Below are 21502 nucleotides of genomic sequence, written 5' to 3' on the forward strand. Positions count from 1 at the left end.
TATTTTATTGTCTATACCTGATTATAGTACAAATAATAGATGACGGCTTTGATGTCTACTTGCAATAAATAACTGAATATATCCTTATTTGAATTTAAAAATACTTGAATATATTATTTATATACCACTGTTTGTCACGTACGATGTAAATGAATCATTTCCGTGATTTATTGACACAGCCATTGATTTGTCTTCTGTAACGCGGGGAACCACAGAACTGTGTGCTGGGCGAAAATGTTTTCCCGATTGCAGGCCCGCCCCTGTCTTTTATATCGGTGTTCGGTGTTTAGGTGTACTAATTATTCCTTGTTAAATTAAAAATCATTATTCATCTCCATGTGATCGCCATTTTGTCATCTTTCATCATCTACACATCACCATTGCATTCTGATCATGACAATCATTTTATTAACCACAAAGAATGATCATTATGTTGTCCTTGAATTCATTGAACAACCTCTCTCATTGTCCATTATATTATTATACTGAACTTGTCTATGGGATAACTAAACCTTATAACCATAAATGCACTAATATGGGCAAGACGCTTTCTCCAGAATATTCCGCAAAGTTAGATAAAAAAACAAAGAAAAAATTATAAGCCTTGAAAATAATTATGGTTCATTGATTTAGAATCTATAATATTGTCAATTATTATACGTTTGTAGATTTATTTTGTTCATGTGTGATTATTTTCGGTACTGTTCGGTTATACGGAATACAGCGGAAAACGCATTTTGAAAATAGCCGATAAACTGGATTATTTGTTAGGTTAACCTAACCAAACCTAACCTAACCCAACCTAACCTAAACTAACCCAAACTAATAAATAATCCAGTTTATCGGCTATTTTCAAAATGCGTTTTCCGCTGTATTTCGTATAACCGAACAGTACCTTATTTTCATTACATAATAACAAATGAATCATTGGCTATTTTATTTACATAATATTTAAATAAAATAGTAATAAAATATAATTTTATAATAATTATCAAAATCCTTAATATTTCAATGACTCTGACATAATTATTACTTTATGATCTGCTTATAAAGATTAGTTATCCTGTGACTAAAACATAAATAATATATATGAAAAAAAATATAATATGACATTGCACATGTTGTGTAAACTGCAATCTCAGTGGATAATTGTAATATAAAGCTTTGTTTGATAAATATTGATATTTTATACAGCTTCACTAATGATTATTTGGCTCCACTGAGGTTACAATATTACATTTGGAGTATTTTTGCACTTACTTGAAAAGTTACAATATAAAAATATTATGCAGGAATATTGCATGTTAATTTTTTAAATAATCAGCCGGCTGCATAATAACTAACTAACCAACCGCGTATGCATTGTGATTAAATGGAAAACGTTAATTTAATTTTAAATTGCCTGATTCAATTATTACTCTGTCAAATTAAAAAAAAAACTTTTAACATGCAATCCGTTTTTGCAAATGGCTTCCAATGCATGTGTTTTATATTTATAATCTCAATTTTACGTAGAAGAGTTATCTAATAATTTTAATTATAAAGCTTTTGGTCATTATCAAACATTTTTGAAACTCATTTGATTGTTTTACATGTATTCCAATATATTAGGTATAACTTGCGAGTAAATACATACATGAGTAAGATGTTTTCATCCATATTATTAATTTTTAATTATTATAAATTTTAAATTAACATAATCACTATAATTATTATCGTCTGAAATGCTCTTTGAATACTAGATATTAAAGTTGCTCATAATAATTAAATTGTAAGTAGATTTGTTCTTATTGAAAGTAATAATTTATTAATATATATTATTGATTTCGCATATATATATATTTAATTAAATAAATAATTAATGTAGCTAAATTGCAGGCTTCTTTATAACCACCACTATTTGCTTCAACATACGAATAGAAAATTTGTTGATTAATAATATAGGTTTACCTTTATTTCTGTAGAAGATAATAAATTGCCAGTATTAAAAAAAATGTTATTTTTATTGAATACTTCAATACATGACATAAACATTCAAAAACAATAAACACACACTGAATAATTTCCGTATGAGAGTAAAATTTTGTTTTTATTTAGTGTAAAAGAGACAGATAATAATTAAATTATTATTTATTTGTATTTTAATGATTTATCGATATATATATATATTTGTTTCTATCTGTAATTATAATCTGTAAAATTATAATTCGGTATAAGAAAATTAGCTCATTTATTCGCTGTCTTGGAGAAAATGTATATCTTTCAATGACATTAAAAACCGATTGATACATATTAGTTACTTTACTTTAAAAATACATTATAAATGATAATCTTTCATACGTATTTATATTACATATTCTACTATTTGTAACTTGTGTAACTTTTCCAACCACAGGACAAATAGTTAGAGCCGAAAAAATCTTACGTGAAAAACATATTATTATATATTATATTATATATAAATGATATTGATTTATTGAATACAATTTAAAGAATAGTATGCTTAACTAATCTGAAACATATTTTCAATTTTAAAAAAATATAAGTCTTAAAGAAGAGTTATTAATAATAAGAATAAATCTAAAAATACATTTAATAAATAAGTAGTTACTATAAAAATAAAGTAGCTGAAACATATTGATTCGTTATAAATAGGAAAAGATATATTATTATAGCAAAGACAGTAAATAAATAAGAGTAAACCATTTTTGTTTAGTTAATTTTAATAAATTCTTACGATACAAAAAAAAATGTATATAATACATATTCCCACTACATGTCTCTAACGCTTTCAAATTTCATTTAGTTTATTCCAATAAAACAACAGATTTTGTAAGACATTTAAATCTGTTTACTGATAGTTACCATAGTTACAAGGAATATGAGTATAATGAATAACTTTATATTACAAAACAACTATGGTTACACTATAACTCTAAAAAAGTTCAAGTCAATTAATTACTATGTTTCAAAATATACTTTACCCGAATAGACGCAGATTTTGTCAGCTTATTAGAAGTAAGTAATATAACATTTTGAATGTATTTTGTATAATATTTAGATAGTAAAACACATTTGACAACACAACAAACCTGAACAAAATTATGACTTCATCAACGTTACAATATGTTTTACTGCACGTTGTAATTATTGCAGTTTATAAGTCAGATTTGTACAGTAAATCCTCACAATTTCTAAGTATAGTTACAAACAGGTGTAAATTACAACGTGCTGTACAGTCCGCTGTAACGTGGATGGACCAGATTTAAAAAAAGAAAATTCTCACCTTAAATAATTTCCTCCACTTGTGTTACTTCAAAACACTATTGTCGAGTACAGTATACACGGTTTATCTTTGTTTATTAATCAGCAAATTGTGTTTCGAGGGGGAAATTTCAAACGCATTGTAAGTGGTTTTGCCGGCGCTAAAAGGCTGAGTGCTCGTCAAAAGGGCCCGTGTGAAACGACCTTAATAATTCATAATTGCTCGACCGTGACTAAATTGAGAAATATTTTTCACAGTAACGCCGGGACATCGTCACATTTTATGAAATTAAAAAATAATATAATATAGGTTGTATATTTGGCGGCTCTCGTGGTGCAGTGGGTAAGGCGTCGGCCTTCCACCCGAGAGTTCTGGGTTCGATTCCCGGTCATGACAAAAATATTTATGTGTTTTTCTCAAAGCCTGGGTGTTTGTGATTGTTCAAAATTACTAACAACCACCTTGTACGAAAAAGCAAGGACATGGTTATTAATAATTCAAAAAAAAAAAAAAATATAGGTTGTATATTCAATACACGTGTTCATGTACTGAAATTTAAATGACTTCTTTAAAAAAAATCTTTATTATTTACCTATTTTATTTTCTAAGTAATAAATAAAAATCAACCTAATCAATGATTATAATGATACATACTTGCATAAAATCGCGTAATTACTTTGAGTTAAAAAATCATGATGTTCACACGGTGAGAGTTTTTTCTCTCATGAACCAAAATTCGCGAGGTTGCAATTAATATTGTTAAAATTACATATAAAACTATATTTTACAATATAAATACATAATACACGCAATGATGTCCAATCAGTGTTTTGCGAGCGTCCGATAGTTCGTAAAGCTAAATCGTTAGGTATCAGTGTGTAAAATTGCCGAAATTATAAAGGACAGTGGAATTCTAATAAAGTAAAATTTATTGTTAAAATGTCGCAATGTGACATATTATTTTATTTTTAGATTGTTTATTTTATACATTTATAATGTAGGGAGCTCGTTAAGCAGTTTTGGATGATCAAAACAGCCTTTAGCTCCAATAAGTTACTCCCATCAGCATTTAACATTATTCTTTAGACTAAAATATTATGTATATTATATAATATTATGTATATTATACAATATTATGTACATTGTACAGTAGATCAAAATAAATAATTTTATAAAAAGCTACAACTTTAAATATAAATTCAGAAAACATATAAGTAGGTAAATAACGAATTTCATGCAAACGCAAGCTAACGCGATGTTCTAATTCGTTAAAATAGTAATAAATGTCTCATAATTCGTAAATCTCGGAGTGAAAACAGCTGTTCAAAAAAAGAATTATTAAAAAACCTAATTCAATTAGAGCCATTTTAAATGCTGTTAATTATGTTTGCAAAAAATAATAATCCGCGTATATATTTTTTATGAAAAATTTAATGCGAGTAGATACTATATAAATATATTAATTATGAATCGAAATAATACATTATGAATTGAATTTAATACGACTGTCGTAAGCCGTTAAAATGAAGCTGCAATCAGTCATGCAGAAATTTCGATTTAAATTAATTACGTGTAATAAAATTGTTAACGGGAAATTCGGATATCCTTAATATTCGTTATAAATTTGTAAATGTGGCAATATATTAATTTATTATGTTCTTTTGAGAGATTTTTTGAATATACAGATTTATTATTAAATTATTGGATTTGAAAAAAATATAGAAGAAGTAAATATTGTATTAAATCGAAAAACAGAGCGAATTACTTTATCTTTAAGCAGACTGGAAAATATGTTTTATTAAGGTTTAATTATTTTTTTGAAATTACCAGCATTAAGATATAAATTATTTTTGAAAAAAAAAACCACTTTATAAAGTAATACTTTTGAAATTTCTTTGCCCTCTTATAATACGTTAATCTAGAATTCTCAACTTAAAATTCTGTAGTTTCATTTTTTACTAACATACCTACAAGCTAAATAATTAAGCACCAAATTATTTTTTTATACAGGACTTCTTGCATAAATAACAGAATACGTATTATGCATTACAATTTCATAATATTATTGAATTAAATGAGAGACGCTGCTTAATTTTTGATCATATTAATCGGTACCTACATAATACATCTACAACCATATTAAATTTCAATGAAAAAGAATTGAGATATTGAAATTTAAAATGACAATTCTAGAATAACAGATAATATCGGAAACTACATGTCAATAGATATTTGTATTGGTAAATTACGTATTTATTCCAGAGATTCAAATACAACTTTACTATTATAGCCATAACTTATTTCATAGAAAATAAAATATTCTTATTGCAAAAATTTTTATACTATTTTACCAATACAAAAAAATTGCAGATATGTAAGTTTTTCAGTACAATAATTAACCAAATAATAAACATTGCAATAATTTAAATTTGCAATAAGCGTAAACTACCTTCTGCCCTATAATGCTTTATAATAATGACAAACAGACAGATTATCTTAAGAATTATATTAAATAATTACTTTAAAATTGAAAATAATAATTAAATTTGCCTATTGAAAAATATTTGGTTGAATACTTTAACAGTTGTGTCATTTAACTATCACTCTCATTGTTAAAATGTGTGTTAATTGTTTATTTTGAATGCATTATATTAGCGGAAAAGAAATGTAGGTACAAATGTTAATAATACCAACGTGTATTCCTTAACAATAATAATAATTTTACCTACTATAACAACACATAAAAAGTGCCAACGAACATTTTGTTTTATTCTAAAAATATGATGTTAATTTACAGAAAGCTTTTGAATACTTTAAATTAATGCACCATAGCTTTTTGGGTACGAGATTGTGCCAATATAACTCGTCCGTTTGCGCTTTTTTAAATGTGTAAAGGGCACCCAAACCCTGATACACCGCACGAACGAATACGTACTAGCTCGGATAAAAACTATATTGAATTATTTTATATCGTTCATGAATAAATATTACATAATATAAAGTATTATTTTTTTCTAAGATGCGCTAGAACATGTTCGTTTGTGTTTTTTACTGGTGTAGATGAAACATACAGCCCCAAACACGTGACGTTAACGAGTGCGAACAAACACAAACATCCAATTTTTGTAGGTACAAATGTTACTTATAATTGCCAGAGTTTTCTTTGGTTTATTTATAATTAATATTCTTTCTAATCTACGCGGCAAATTTAAACAATTAGTTGGTATATATCCATGCATTTGAGATTCAATAATTTATGAGTTTGGTGGCTAATAAGGTATTTGTTTATTTTATTGATTACTTAGCTGAAAACAAACCATACAATATTTTACTAATGGGCACTTCTGGATTATAACGGAGCCACCGATTTTTATACTTTGGCGCCTTGTTTGGTTTGATGTTCCACGTCAAACCAAAACCTAACATAAACGACCGTAACCTATAAATAAACATTTAATTTGTATGTTGTGTTAGTTTTTGGTTAGTGTTTATGTCTGACGACGATTTAAAATGCTGATCACATCACACTCACAGAATAAAAACCAGTGGTGCCGTTATAAACGTAATTTCCAGATTGGATCACCAGTAACTTGGTGACACGGAAATATTTTAAATTTTACCGGTCCAAAATACGTAATACCATAATATCTACTGTCATGTATTTTATTTTGCCAAATGATTTTATGAAGTGTAATATTTTGGACAATTTTACAGCGCGCGAAAAAATAGTTTAAATCTTTTCCACTCAGAAATATTGTATTTAAAAAAATTGGAGGGAATTTTGTGATTAATATTATAATATGTTCGTTCGTGCTCGTTTTACGAGTGATGTGGCCATTTGAGGGCGATTAGCGCTTTGTTGGTTGACGCGTGAGCTCGGTTCATCCCGATACTAAATAGAAACAAACCCTGTGTCCCCAAACGAACCTTCACGCGTCTTGGGAAATGGCGTGGTGCGGGCAGCTGGACGAGTTCCGCGTCGAAATCCAGAGGAGGGACCAAGAGATCCTGGGCATGGCAGCCAAGATGAAAACCCTGGAGGAGCAGCATCAGGACTACCAGAGGCACATCGCTGTGCTCAAGGAGTCGCTCTGCGCCAAAGAGGAGCATTACAATATGCTGCAGGCTGATGTAAGTAATTAATCATAATACATATAATTAATGTTCTCTAAAACTCGATTTGTTTTTAATTTATGTATATCCCAACCTAAAATTTAGTGCAAGCGATCTGGTGATTGTATTTTTAATTGAGGACATCGATGGAAAATCTAACCATAATGCTAAATATCCTTATAATATTATGTGATATATTATTGCAAGTTAAAATTTTTAAAGTACGAGTACCACAACATAAAAAGCCTTCCGATGGCGCTATATTCCAAAATCGAGACATGGACTCCACGATTCTTTGTGTTGAGTTAATGTTTGAGGTTTTTCAGGGTAGGGTCAGTGAGGACCCAGCTTTATGTATTGAGGTTTACTTTCCTTAGTAATTAATCATCAAAGACCTAACCGCAAGACAGCGGCGCCTGTTTGGTATACGAGAGGTATTTTATTTTCCTTCTATTCCTCACATCTGGTGAGTTTTCCTCTATTCACCATTTGGAATAGCGTTCTGTTGGGGTTCCAGATTCTCTCAAGAAATAACATTAAAACTAGACATTTGATTTCGATATAGTATTTTTTTGTATTTGAATCTATGGTTTTTTAAGTATTGTTTAACTGATGACATGGATAGATAATGAAGTGAACTGTACGTTTATCAGTTATTAGATATACTATGAAAAATGTCTGGAAGCCTCGGCGATCAGTAATTTTTTGAGCATTTATATGCTATCTAGACAAAAATGGCCTAATATGACTTAGGACATTTATTCACCCATGTTTTCAATTATTCTATTTAACGGGCCACTTTATTTTTTAATAAACTCATTAAGAGCCTACTGCCTAAAAAATACTTGTTAGTTTATGTTTCAATTTGATTGTTTATTGTAATTTTTTTGTTGTAACAAAATAATAAATTCAATTACCTTCCATAATATTCCACTAAGAATGAGGTTGCAGTGAAGAAAATTTATTGTATTTTGACAACGTAGTAGATTATAATGGGTTTTATGTTAATTACAATATACTAGCTGTCCAGTACTGCTCTTTGTGAGAACAAAATGTGGTGTGGTATGCCTGTTCACTATATTATAGTACCTAGTAAAAAAAAAAATGAAAATTTTAACATTACGTACCTACATAAAAGTGGAATATTCTTCTACAGGTCGAAGAACTGAGAACGCGATTGGAAGAAAAGAACCGGTTAATCGAGAAGAAGACCCAAACAGCAATGCAGGCGACGCAGGAGAGGAACAGAATCGGAAACGAGCTCACCGAAATCAAGGACCACATGGACATCAAAGATAGAAAGATTAACGTTCTTCAGAGAAAGGTAATATATACTAAATTAATATGTCATACACAAGTTACTTCAACATCCTCTAATTTTAATTTCCATCGCTGACGATTATGGTTGAATCATTATATTTATCAGGCTTCTTTCGATTTTTTTAATGTTGGCATCAAATATCACCATTTTTATTCACCATACTATACCATCAATATAATATAATCTCAGTTATGGAGCCTGCAAATTACTTGCCAACAAGCTTTTTGTGTCTGTCTTTCCATCGTATAGTGGCCTTTGTTTATTTTTACCCTGTATATTTTTGTTTGCCCTGCCGAAACTGGGGGATGTAATGATATTCTGTTCATTTATTCAGCAGTATGTATGTTGAATTATCTGCTTGAACAAATACGTAGTCGTTATCAAATAACGTAAATAAATAATGCGGATTTATTTACGTATCGTCGCGTTGGTCAATAGAAACTTCGGTAAATCAGAGACTTTAGAGAAAAAATACTACTTTAATTTAACACCTCAGAAATATACTCTTAGAAAAAATCGTGTAGTTAATTTTACCAATTTAATCATCTGCGTCCTACCTAATTACGATGAAATTAACCAGCAATAGTCATAAAACTGAAGGAATTCACAAATTGCGCTAATATTGACAACTCCCTTTTTTGGTTTGAACGCAAAAAGGTCATAACATAAACCAATGAATAAAAGTGCGCGATGCGACAGAGTTCACTCAACAGATGAAATGGCAATAAGCTGGATACATCGCTTGGCAAATGGACAACCTCTGGATAAGTACCGTCATACAGTGGTATCCAAGGGACACTAAAAGTGATGCCCTAGAACTCGATAAGTAGACAAACTCATACAATTTGATGTATATAGATTTACGTGAAACCGACGAACTAGGAACCGAGAAGATTGGATTGAATTAAGGAGGCTTTCATCTAGAGTGTATCGAACTCAACTAATAATGACGATGACTAAATAAACAGACGATTTAAGAATATTGAAAAAATAATTCATAGCAATATCTTTATTTAGATTTAAATACGTATGTACCTACTTTCGGATTCTCAACATCCCCCTATTACAGGCTTGTATGGAGGTTTGTTACGCCACTAAAAACAACGTCACAAAATACGCCTAAAAATAATACTATGACTACAAACATGTAAACCCTAAGGACTATTACCTACTATTCTTACACATGAAATAAGTCAACAATATCCTACAATGTTTTTCTTATAAACAAAGCTCGCTTGTTGATATGAAAGTGTGTTTATTTCACATTGAAGGTGTATTTAATTACCCGTTTAATTTGCGAGAATCTAACAACACGTGTAGCGAAATGGAACCCTTTCGTGACTAACATCACTTCGCTTCGAATTGCCGTGCCTTGTTAGTTTATGAAAATATTCACAAAAAGCTTTGAGTTAAGTAAATATATTACTTATTTTCACCAACCTTTAACAATATTTTATTTATTCTAATATATTTAAGGAAAGTTATCTTAAACAACTTTCCTCTTTCAAAAGAAATTTAAAACGCCGCTAAGTATTAAAATTAGGTTTCCTAGGACGTGTACTCATTAATATTGGCCTGTGTTCTTTGTAGTACTTTAGAAGGTTTCTTAAAATATTGTCACTGTAAGGGTTGTTACCCGTTCGCTCTAATGTGCTCTGGACCCAACATTACAAAAGTCTTACAGATGAAAGTCATAATAAATGTAGACGCGGTCCTGAATCTATTTATTAATTTAGATACCTACTTGTATGAAATGCGTTTTATAATAGTATAATAATAATTCTGTTTTGGTCGGGGGAGACCACGTTTCCAGTGGTCGGAAGTTTGTAACTGCTTTAATTATTGGAGTCGCGTCCGGATGTAATTTTTAGGTATGCAGTTAGGCGTTTCACACTTCACCGTGAGCTGCTGTATCGGAAATATATGGACGTATATTATTGAGCTAAAATCCGTGTCCAAATAAAACTCTTAAAAATACATAATAAAGTAGCTAAGAAATTGGAAATAAAAAAAATATCGTATATATTTACTTATATAGAATTCCGAATGATTCAACAGTAGGTTATAAGTAGGTTCTCGTAAGTATCGAGTCGTAGCTGTCAAATACATCTGATAATAATGACAGCATAATTATTTTGATATTTGCTACCAATTACCTTTTATTATTATCTACAATGGTTCACAAACAACGCGTCATATTTTTTTTATCTCAATGCTATATTGCCATCTTTTTCCGGTACAACAACTGATACAGCGAAATTTACTACGTACAATTTACATTTGACCAATTTGAGTGTCGTTAACACATTTATGTTTCAGTTATAAAAATAAAAATAAAGGTATTTATAATTTTGATGTCAATATTCATTCAATCTTTAAAAAAACATAGTTTAGTTAAACCCCCGTGGTATTCAAACTCAAATATTTCACTAACCAAATGAGATCTATAATCACGTTGATAATAATTAATAACATTCATTCAGTGACGTCCCGTAGGGGTAGGCAGATTGAGCGTCGCTTGGGGGCGGCAGTTACTCGAAGGGCGGCAAATCGAGTAGAATCATTTGATATAATATATAGAAATAGCTACATAAACTTAGTAATTACGAAAATATTTTAAATATTTAGTGGTATATATTTTGTTGGTAATGTATCCATACAACACACTTCTTAGATATTGGAGTCATGAAAGGATGATAAAAAAAATACTGTATAAACAAATGAGGCGGTATTTCAGCGCTTCCTAGGGGCGGCATTTTGTCAGGGCCGTCACTGCATTCATTACCTTGATTTAATTATAAATGTGATGGGATTTCATTGGTAAAATTTGAAATACATCAGATAATGTAACACCACCATCGCACATTTTTTCTAGGATTTTTTTCTAATGGGTATATTTCAGTGTATTTTTAAATAATAGTAATCTAACATTCTTATTATTCTGTATTGAATCAGCGAGAATAATACATATTTAAATTATGTATTATTCAATTAAATTAAACTGAAAAAGAAAATTCTTATCTAGAAAGGATCTGAAACCTCATTGTTAACCGAAATATGGCAAATTTTATAATATTATAACAATGTATAATATACTATGTAAATGTGTATCCACAATTTTCTATATTTTCCGCTCCATGTATTCCATCAAATTTATTTTGTACTTTTTTTTCACATTGAGTATTATTAGGTTACACAATATCATAAACATAATCCTATTATAATGTATTTTAACATGTTTATTTTTTTATCTTGCTTATTTCGATTTTTTCTCTTTCCTTCCTTCAGTATTATGTGCTTCATTTAAAATATTTTTCTCGGTATTATATTGTTATCATGGCGGTATACTTTGAACCATTGAGTTTACGTAATGTTTTCCATATTTTTGTTGACCTGTTATTTTGTACATGTTTTTTTTTTTTTTTAATTTCCAGATCTTTTTTACACCTGACAAATATTTCCCTTTGTTTTATATAATTTATAACAGATTGTGCTGGCAGATCATATGATTTTTAATGCATAATTGATTTTGAATAATATATTTTTAAACACTAACAAATTTAGTATTACATATAAATTACTATTATTACAACTGTCTAATATTCATAGGACACTTCAAATAAAATTTAATAAATAGGATGTACGACACTACAATATATTATATTAACATATTTAAAAAAGTGTAACCTTGGTCAGAATTACATTATATATACACGAAAAAAATAACATAATATCAGTGTAACTTTTATGGTACGGAACACTACTAATCTTCGCAAATAAGACTCGAACCAATACCTTAATTTAAAATGTAGAAGTCCATTAAAATGGTATAAAAACAAAGGTTTTATCAATTATTTGATATCTGAATAATTGTATTGACTGCTGTTTTCAGAAAAACCGAAAAAGTCCGCAAAACTAAATTGTATAGTTAAATACATCTATCTACCTATAAATTATATAAAATACAAATAATGTTGGTTTCTTCCTTCCAATTTTGAATTTTTACCACAGATTAAGATAAAATTTGTATATTTTGAATTCAATTTTGGTTTATTATTATTTTGTTTGATCTTTAATGCTGTCAGAATTATTTCATTTTGACATATTGTATGCCTATTTTAATATCGAAAAATATAATTATTATTTTTGTTTCGTTAAGTAAGATAAAATATATATATATATATACTTATATATATATATATATTGATAATAATGTTACTTCTTGCGAAACCACGGACTTCAGCTAATAATAAATAAAGTAAATTAATATGTGTAACAACGCGGTTGTTTTAACACAATACACTCTCATTATGAGTTGAAAGCATTCAGTTTGGGTTTTTAAAAATCTTAAATTATCTTAAAGAGTAAAGACAAACAGCTGTCAATATAAAAATAACTCAAATATCATATTATAATTACAAAAAAAACTTTATTTTTGAAACCAAAATAATATTTTTCCCAATATGTGTATAATAAATTAAATATCGTGTAATATTTCATAAACAATATTATATTAATTACTTGGTAGGTAATGTATTAATAGTAAAATGACCTCTGTCAAACACAACGAAATAAATTCGAAATTAAAGCTCAATGCTTCGTGACGAGCTATAATCCAAAGCTCGGCGGCTAAGCTTCTCTCGAAATTGTTCGCATAGCTTTTTAAAAAGCCACAAATCAAATAATGGCGGATTTAATCTTCTTGTCGACACGTGCGGCATAGTCATAAATCTACAAAATATCTGCATTAAACATTTTTAACTGATCATTCAAGTACAACTCCACAATATACGTACCAATCTATTTATTAATGTATTTCCATTTTATAATAGTGCGTTAATTAATTTTATCCTCTAAAGATTTTTGATTTGTATCTTAAGTTTCTCTTTGTTAATATGTTATTTGCTTTCCTATATTGTTTTTTGTATTTATTATGATTTGTTTTGAGTATTTTTCAACAGTTTCCTGTATTTGTACCTATGCTAGTATCCTGTTACATAATACATCCAATAGACATCCCGAAAAGAAATTATTCGAAATAGGAAAAACCGATTAAAAGGTATTTATTATTTATTTTTTGTTGATATTTTGCAACCTCAATTCTCATCATCTTTTTGTTTTTATAAAATAATACTGTTATGTTTTAATATGTAGATATATATTATTATACATTAAAAAGTAAACTATTATGTACATTTTAGTGTATTATAATGTGTATTTTAGTGTATTAAAACCTGCGTTTTAGTGCTAATAAAAATAGATTGTTAATTTAGTTTTATTTTTCAGATCGAAAATCTTGAAGATCTTCTAAAGGAAAAAGACAATCAAGTGGATATGGCCCGAGCTAGATTGACTGCTATGCAGGCACATCACTGTACTTCTGAAGGAGCACTTTCATCTCTGGAAGAAGCTATTGGGGACAAAGAAAAACAAATGAACCAACTCAGAGAACAGCGAGATAGAGCAGAACAAGAAAAGAATGAAGAAAGAGAATTACATGAAAGAGAACTCGCAGAATACAAAATGAAAATACATGCATTAGAAAGTGAAGTCGAAAAACTTGGAGCCAGATTAGAAAGAGCGCAAGCTGAGAAAGATAGATTGGAAGCTAAATTAGAAAGTTCACAGTCTGAATTAGGAAAATCTAAAGCAGAATTAGACAAAGCGGCTGGAGAAGTTGGGCGATCAGGAGCTGACTGGGAAGCCGCCAAGCAACGAACTGCAAGATTAGAATTGGAAAACGAACGATTAAGACATGACTTAGAAAGATCACAGACAACGTTTGGAAGAAGTACTCTATCCACGTCACAAGAACTAGACCGTATCCAAGAAAGAGCAGATAAAGCTTCTACTGAACTGAGAAGAGCTCAAGCAGAATTGAGAGTTACACAAGCTGATAATGAAAGAGCTCGTTCAGAAGCCGCAGCTTTGCAAGAAAAGGTCGAAAAGTCACAAGGAGAAGTGTACCGTTTGAAAGCAAGATTAGAAAATGCACAAGGCGAGCAAGAAAGTTTACGAGAAGAATACGAAAGAACGCAGTCGACGATCGGAAGGCTTCACGCTGAAAGAGACAAGGCTGTGGGAGATGTTGAAAAGGCTCGGGAGGAGTTGGAGAGGACCCAAGCTACACTCGGCAAGGCGCAGCTGCAACAAGATAAACTGCAGAACGCACTCGACAAGGCGCAGACTGAAGTCGATAAGATGCAGGAGAAGCTTGACAAATCCATCGGTGAAGTCAGAAGGGTGAGTTTATTCAGATATTTTTATTAGTTATTATTATTGTATTACTACACCACATTCTTCGTCGAAGCCTTGCAGATTGAAACTTACATCTGTGAAGCTCTGAATGGTAAAGATATATAGGTTTCAAATGAAATTTGAAGGTTTGAATTACTATTATTTTAGCCAAGTTTAACATTATGTAAAAAAGGTAAAAAGGGAATTGATAAAATTAGAGAAATATATGTGATATCTGTATAATATGTTTTTAACACAATATGTTTTTTTGTGATTTATTTCATTTACAAGAACGCTGATAGGTTTTTTTAATAATTTTAACAAATGTGAAAACTTCATGTGGCTACTCTAGTTTTTTGTATACGTTAAAGCACGTTAAGAATGCTATAAGAGACTGCCGTAAATTATCTATTACTAGTAACTTCTGAAAAACTATTCAAACGCGACACACTGATGCAGTACATCTGGTGACAGTTGGAAGTGTATACAGCGGAATAGATAATATTTATTAGTAATATCCGTTGTCCCATTACTAGAAACATAAAAAATATTCATTCATTCACCTTAATATATTTTACCGGAGATAGTTGTAAAGCCTAAAAGTCCACACTGAACGAAAAAAGTTTATCTTCCTGTCCCGCACTAAAGTTTCTTCGCCGTGCAAACGAGTTTCGGGAACAATAGGATCCGAAACTTTTGATCAAATGTTTTATGGAGGTCGGGTCGTAATTACATTGCGTTACATACTGGTTTATCTAGATATAGAATACCTTTATACCCATCACAAACAATATGCTGGTCTTGTAACAGTTAGTAGTAAGCCTATAAAAATAAAAACGTTACAATTTATTGCTTTTAAATCAAGTTCAAAATGACGAGTTATTATTAATTAGTACAAGTAGTATAATATAATTCCATATTATTTTTGAAAGTATTCGAAAACCACTGAGCGTATTTCGGTGTTTGATGACTTCAATAAAAATCATGGATCCCGAGATGAGTAAAATAAGGCTACGCGAATGAGTAAAGTTATGATTATATTATGCTGCACGTGACGTCACAGTAAGCTGCCGCTACGGGAAAAAAGTGTGTAATGTTGCTTTTCTTGGTGTTTAAGATGTTATCAGACTGATGGTTCCATTCCGTAGCACATTTTGAACCTTTAATTAAACGAAGATTGTCAGTTGCCGTTAGGGAATCCAATCCCGAGCCAAAATTCTGATCCCGGGATTTCGGGATTACAATTTGACAATCCCGGGATTGGCTCCTTGGCTTGGTCATTGTTAATATAAAAAAAATATATTTACAAATAACATTGATAAAATCGGTCAAAAATAAATCTAGTATAATTTATACTATTTAAGACATTTATTGTTAATATTGTAAACGTTCAATCTTGGAAATACATAAGTTTAATGGAGTAAATAATATTGTGAATTTAATATGAGATTGCTGTTTCTGATAGTGAAGACTTAATGAATGGGTTAGCGAGATTTAAAATAGTAAAGCAAATCATGGTGTAGGTACTTATGGCCTTTCCGCTTCATAAATCTAATTAGTCAGCCAAATATGAAACTGCCGTAAAACGTATGAGATCATGGTGGAATTACTTTGTTAATAGTGCGAAGCATTGTTTTTTCCAATCTTTCCCATTTTTATTAATTTATGTGAAAAAATAAAATGAATCGGCAACTTACACTTATGGGTATAAATCAAATTTCATTCAAACTCAAAGTTTATTTCTAATGTAGTTATTTTGTTATTAAAAGTATTTTTTCTGTTATATTTTCTTTTTTATTTTTTTTCCATAAAAATTGATAAAAAAATCAATCCCGAAAATTTCGGTATTATGTTTATCAGTCCCGGGATTCATAGGTATCGAAAATAGCTCGGGATCCCGGGATTGGAATCCCTAATTGCAAGTACAGGCTGATATCCTCGGTTCACCAAATTTCTCAGAATTTTGTTTGAACTAGACAATTTATTTGCCAGACAATATTATTATTCTAATATCTACTACTAAACCAAACACATGTTTTTATAAAATCTTAATTAACATTCAATACATTGTTGGCTGCAATTTAATTTGATTCTAAAATTTATATAATAACGATTTTAATACTGATCGAAATATGCTTCAAATAATCATATAGTAAGTCGTAAGGCGTAAGGAGTATTCGCTACAATGATACTACCCTTATTTATTTGCGTAGCCATATTTTTTGAAATACATTAAAGCTGTGATTATAATGAGATGCATGTCGCGTACTAACCCTATTATGGCGACAAATTTAGTCTATGGTTTCGTCATTTTGCAGAATATTTTGAACCAACACGATCTTTGTAAATTATTCAATGATGAAGTAACCTAATAACGAGTCTTCAATTCAATTCAATAATATTTTGAACAGAAACCAACCTGCAGGCCATAGATAATAGATTCTTATTCAACATTCTTATATAAATTACATAGTGCCAATCGCTAAAAACAAAAAAACGTGATTTTGACATGACAGTCGAAAAGTGTAGGCATGTAGAAGATGATAAAAAACATTCATTGAGTCATGCAGGTATCGATGCAGTGCAATTCAACGTGAGGTGACCTCATTGTTTTTCTGGTGATTTCGGCAGATTTTGCCAACTGACAATGTTAGTTTAAAGGTTCAAAATGTCTGATGAGTGATAACATTTTAAACACCAAGAAAAACGACATTACACCCTTTTTAATAGTAATAGTAATAGTAATAATAGTAAGTAGTAGTAATAGTGATAGTAAGCGACATGCACCTGAATATGATCAGGACTTTAGACACGTTATGAAATAAAAGCAAAAAAGATAATGCCATTGTTTTACATTTAAATTCCGAGATCGTATTCGATTGTCTTATTCTGTTATTAAAAATCATACAAAAACCTCGTCCGTAACCAACGTCCAACCCTCACCAATCCGTTAGTGCGTCATATTGAATTTTACATTTTGAACTGTAATGCATTGAAAGTCGCCTGCTTCATATCGTGACTGTCGGGAAATATTTATTGCTCTTTGATTTTATTATACAAATATTACCTCACAGTCAAGAGACCTGTTCTATTAAAACGTGTACTTTAAAATTTATAAAATGTTGTGCACCACTGATCTAACACATTGTTTAATTGTATTTAAATATTACAATTATTTACAAAATAAGAATGTAGATAATTGACTATACGACTAATAGTATCATGTTATTTATATCCATACCTCAGAGTTAAAGTTACCCTTGTAAGTCACATTTTGCCTAAAGTTAACGTACGTACCTACCTAAATTAAGTATCATATCTGTCAGGCGCAATAATTACTCATATAATAGAAACCCGAAATTCTTAAAACAATAATAGCGTAAGTACCTACATACATTAACAAGGGCATAAAAATCTTAAATTGTGGTTTTCCGAAAGCGATCTTTTTTCGAAAGAGGCAGTTTGGCTCAAGATTCTTATATAAGGCCCACTATTTATAGTTAGGTCACGGCACAAAATTGTGAATGTCGATCGTATTGCTAGTTACTTCGTATACGTTGAATGCAATATGGTAAAATGTTTGTAGAAAATTGTGAATGTTTCGTATAATTGAAACCAAATGGTAATAGGTACGGGCACTGGGACAACACGTAATAAATAGACCTTCTTAATCTTTTCAAAAGGATTTTTTCTATTGGTTATAATATATTTTCTCAGAAAGTTTTTTTTTTTTTTTTTCTTTATTTGGAAGCAATTGAGCTCTTCTCTGAATGGAAGGCTATTCTGCTTTACAATGGTTTACAAAAGTATACATACATTTTTTTTTAACGACAGGCATAAATAGTTACATTATTAATGATACAGAATTACATTTTTGTTACACTATACACTAGACATTTACGTTACATTTTTGGAGAAATTCATGTACAATTTTCATAACTGAAATATTTGGTTTTGCCAGGAACGAATTAATCGTAAAAGGAGGGTATAACCTGCATTTCCCCAACTTATTCAATAACACTTCTCTCTCCTGGTCATAGGCATCACATTGCCAGACAATGTGGTTAAGATCTTGAGTGGGATGTCCACACTGACACTGAGGGCTATCTACCATTTTAATTTTGTACAATGATTCGTTGAGACTGTAATGCCCTGACCTGCTTCTAGCTATTGTCACTATTACATCTCGCTTTATTTTACAATGTTTACTAAACCAAGTTTTAGGAGATCTACTATAAAAGTTTTGATAGTAGTGTGTTCCCTTTTCTTTCCCAAGATTTTCTAAATATTTACCGTTATTTTCGCTCAAACGGATTTTTTCTATTGGTTATAATATATTTTCTCAGAAAGTGTTTTTCAAAATTATGTATGTTAAATAGACCTTCGTTGCGATTTGATACAGAAAGTAGACGGGGTAGTTTAATAAGTCTATATCTGCTACTAGATTTTGCTCTTAACATATTTTTATTGCGCAATGAGAATTATTATGCCTGACGTTTCATATACAAATAAAAGAGCTCTTTTCTCGTTGGAACTTAAACACATGCACAATTAAATCAATATTTACGAGTGTATATTTAAATTCTCACCAATTAGTATTAAATAATTATTTTAAAACGTCTACTCTATTTTCGAATTTTATTCGATTGCGTAGCGCCCACTTGTCCCGGCGTCGAATCGTACTAGACCCGTAACACGTTAGTTAATATGAACGAAATATGCAATCAAAAATCTTCATTTACTACGAACAGGCTACCATATTGCATTCGAAGTTAAGTAGCCGCTATCTAACTAGAGATGGGAAAACTGGTCGATTTTGAAGACTAAGTATACTTACTACCAGTATAAAAAATACTTAGTATAGAAACTTGTTCCAAAATACTTACTAGTATCTGGAATACTATATAGAGCGTTTGGCGTGCGTATGCGACAAAAGTTTCATACTCAACTGAAACTAAAACCAACTCCATATTAGTATTTGAAATACGTATCGGCTCAGGGAACTCAGACTTCAATAGAATCGCCAAAAATACGCTGAGCTCCGCTTGTCAAAAAGTCCAATTTATTATAAAATTTTAAACACATTTTAAATTTATGAGTTGTTGTTCTGTTAGATTACAATATTCTTGTTAACAAAAATGAATAACAGTGATTTTTTTTTAAATTTTAAACATGTTTTGAGCGGTCATATAACAGCCTAAGCATGTGCGTCATCTCACCACTGTGCTGCGACACAAAATTTATGACCTATTATTCATACATTCGAACGAAATAGACTAATAAATGAAAATATACCTATATTCAAGTGCTATCTCGTTCTCGCGCATTTAATGTCAATAGTGTTGAAAGTCTACCAACTGGCGAGTGCACAGAACAGCGACTCGCAATGATATCATCACAAGTTTTTTGGAATAAGTTTATTGGGCCACACATACCTACTGAGTATGGGTAGTTTTATCTGAAACTTGAGTACACAAACTTGTGACAGTATTTCCAACTCTCCTTTAGATCTAACTATAGATGACCTTGTTTTACATAGTTTAATTCGATAATAACAGAGTGTTTTTTTTTATACTTGTCTCGTAACAAAATTGAATTATCCAATTTCGAAAGGTTAAGGTAATTTTATAAATTATTATCGATAACTATGAAATTTAATACCTACGGAATATGCCGGCTCACATTTTCCAGTGCCCAATAATATTCAGTGGTAAAATTTATGCCGAAGGTCTGATTACTATCAAACCACTGTGACATTTTATGCAGGAATTAAATTCCTCCTTGAGAATTTATAGGCGTTTATCCAATCTTGCGGCCGTTATATTATGTTATACCAACCGCTAAGCATAATGTATCTTAAAAGGGGATCGATAGAATAAAGACGGGATTTAGATGGGTATCTAATAATAATATATTCCCGCATATCGTTTCAAAATCATTAATTTTATGAGATTATTATTACTTACAGATTATCACAACTTTTACAATTAATTTTCTAGCTATATTGTACTCCCCTACTTAACAGTTAGTTATAATTGTAATTATTCCATAATCATTTCCCTATAGTGAGTGCAATACGACATTTTAAAATCAAAAGGACGCATTAATAAGTACATTTATAATATATAATATATTTTAACGGTAAAATGCTTAAAACCATTAAAGTATAGGTATTATATTATCGTGCAAACGTCATTTTTATATGTAGATACCCAATAGAATTGCGTTGCAGGCGACTTTCTTAGGGGATGGGACGAATAAGCGCAGCACTGTCAAAATAAAAATGAAATACATAGACGTTCGTTACAATTGTATACAGAAAGTAGATGAGGAATTTTAATCAGTTTCTATCTACTACTTAGTAGTTTTAATTCATGTTGCTCTTAAGATAATATTTTTTGTTGCGAATTGGGAATTATCATGCCTGAGGCTTTATATAAAAATAAAAGAACTTTCTTCTCGATGAAATTTGCACATTTAAATCATTATTAAATTTACGTGTGCATATTTAAATTATCACCGAGTATTAAGTAATAATATTATATTTTAAATATAAATAATAATAT

The 21502-nt window shown here is 30.1% G+C and overlaps 1 protein-coding gene across 5 annotated transcripts in view; it reads left to right on the forward strand.

The window, feature by feature from the left end:
• Positions 1-21502, forward strand: part of brp (ELKS/RAB6-interacting/CAST family member bruchpilot) — a 232930-nt gene that overhangs the window by 165591 nt on the left and 45837 nt on the right. For 4 of the 5 annotated variants that reach the window (XM_085943333.1, XM_085943332.1, XM_085943336.1 and 1 more), the window contains 3 exons: positions 7229-7396; positions 8535-8702; positions 13986-14942. In XM_085943333.1, coding sequence (XP_085799459.1) covers positions 7229-7396; positions 8535-8702; positions 13986-14942 — 1293 coding nt within the window. Of the gene's footprint in view, positions 1-7228; positions 7397-8534; positions 8703-13666; positions 13759-13985; positions 14943-21502 lie in introns of those variants that run through there. The other variant, XM_085943335.1, reaches the window with a different exon arrangement.

The sequence above is a fragment of the Rhyacophila brunnea genome, unplaced genomic scaffold (assembly GCF_057557595.1).
Source record: "Rhyacophila brunnea isolate RB1 unplaced genomic scaffold, BYU_Rbru_1.0 scaffold_15, whole genome shotgun sequence".
In the NCBI taxonomy this organism is placed as follows: domain Eukaryota; kingdom Metazoa; phylum Arthropoda; class Insecta; order Trichoptera; family Rhyacophilidae; genus Rhyacophila; species Rhyacophila brunnea.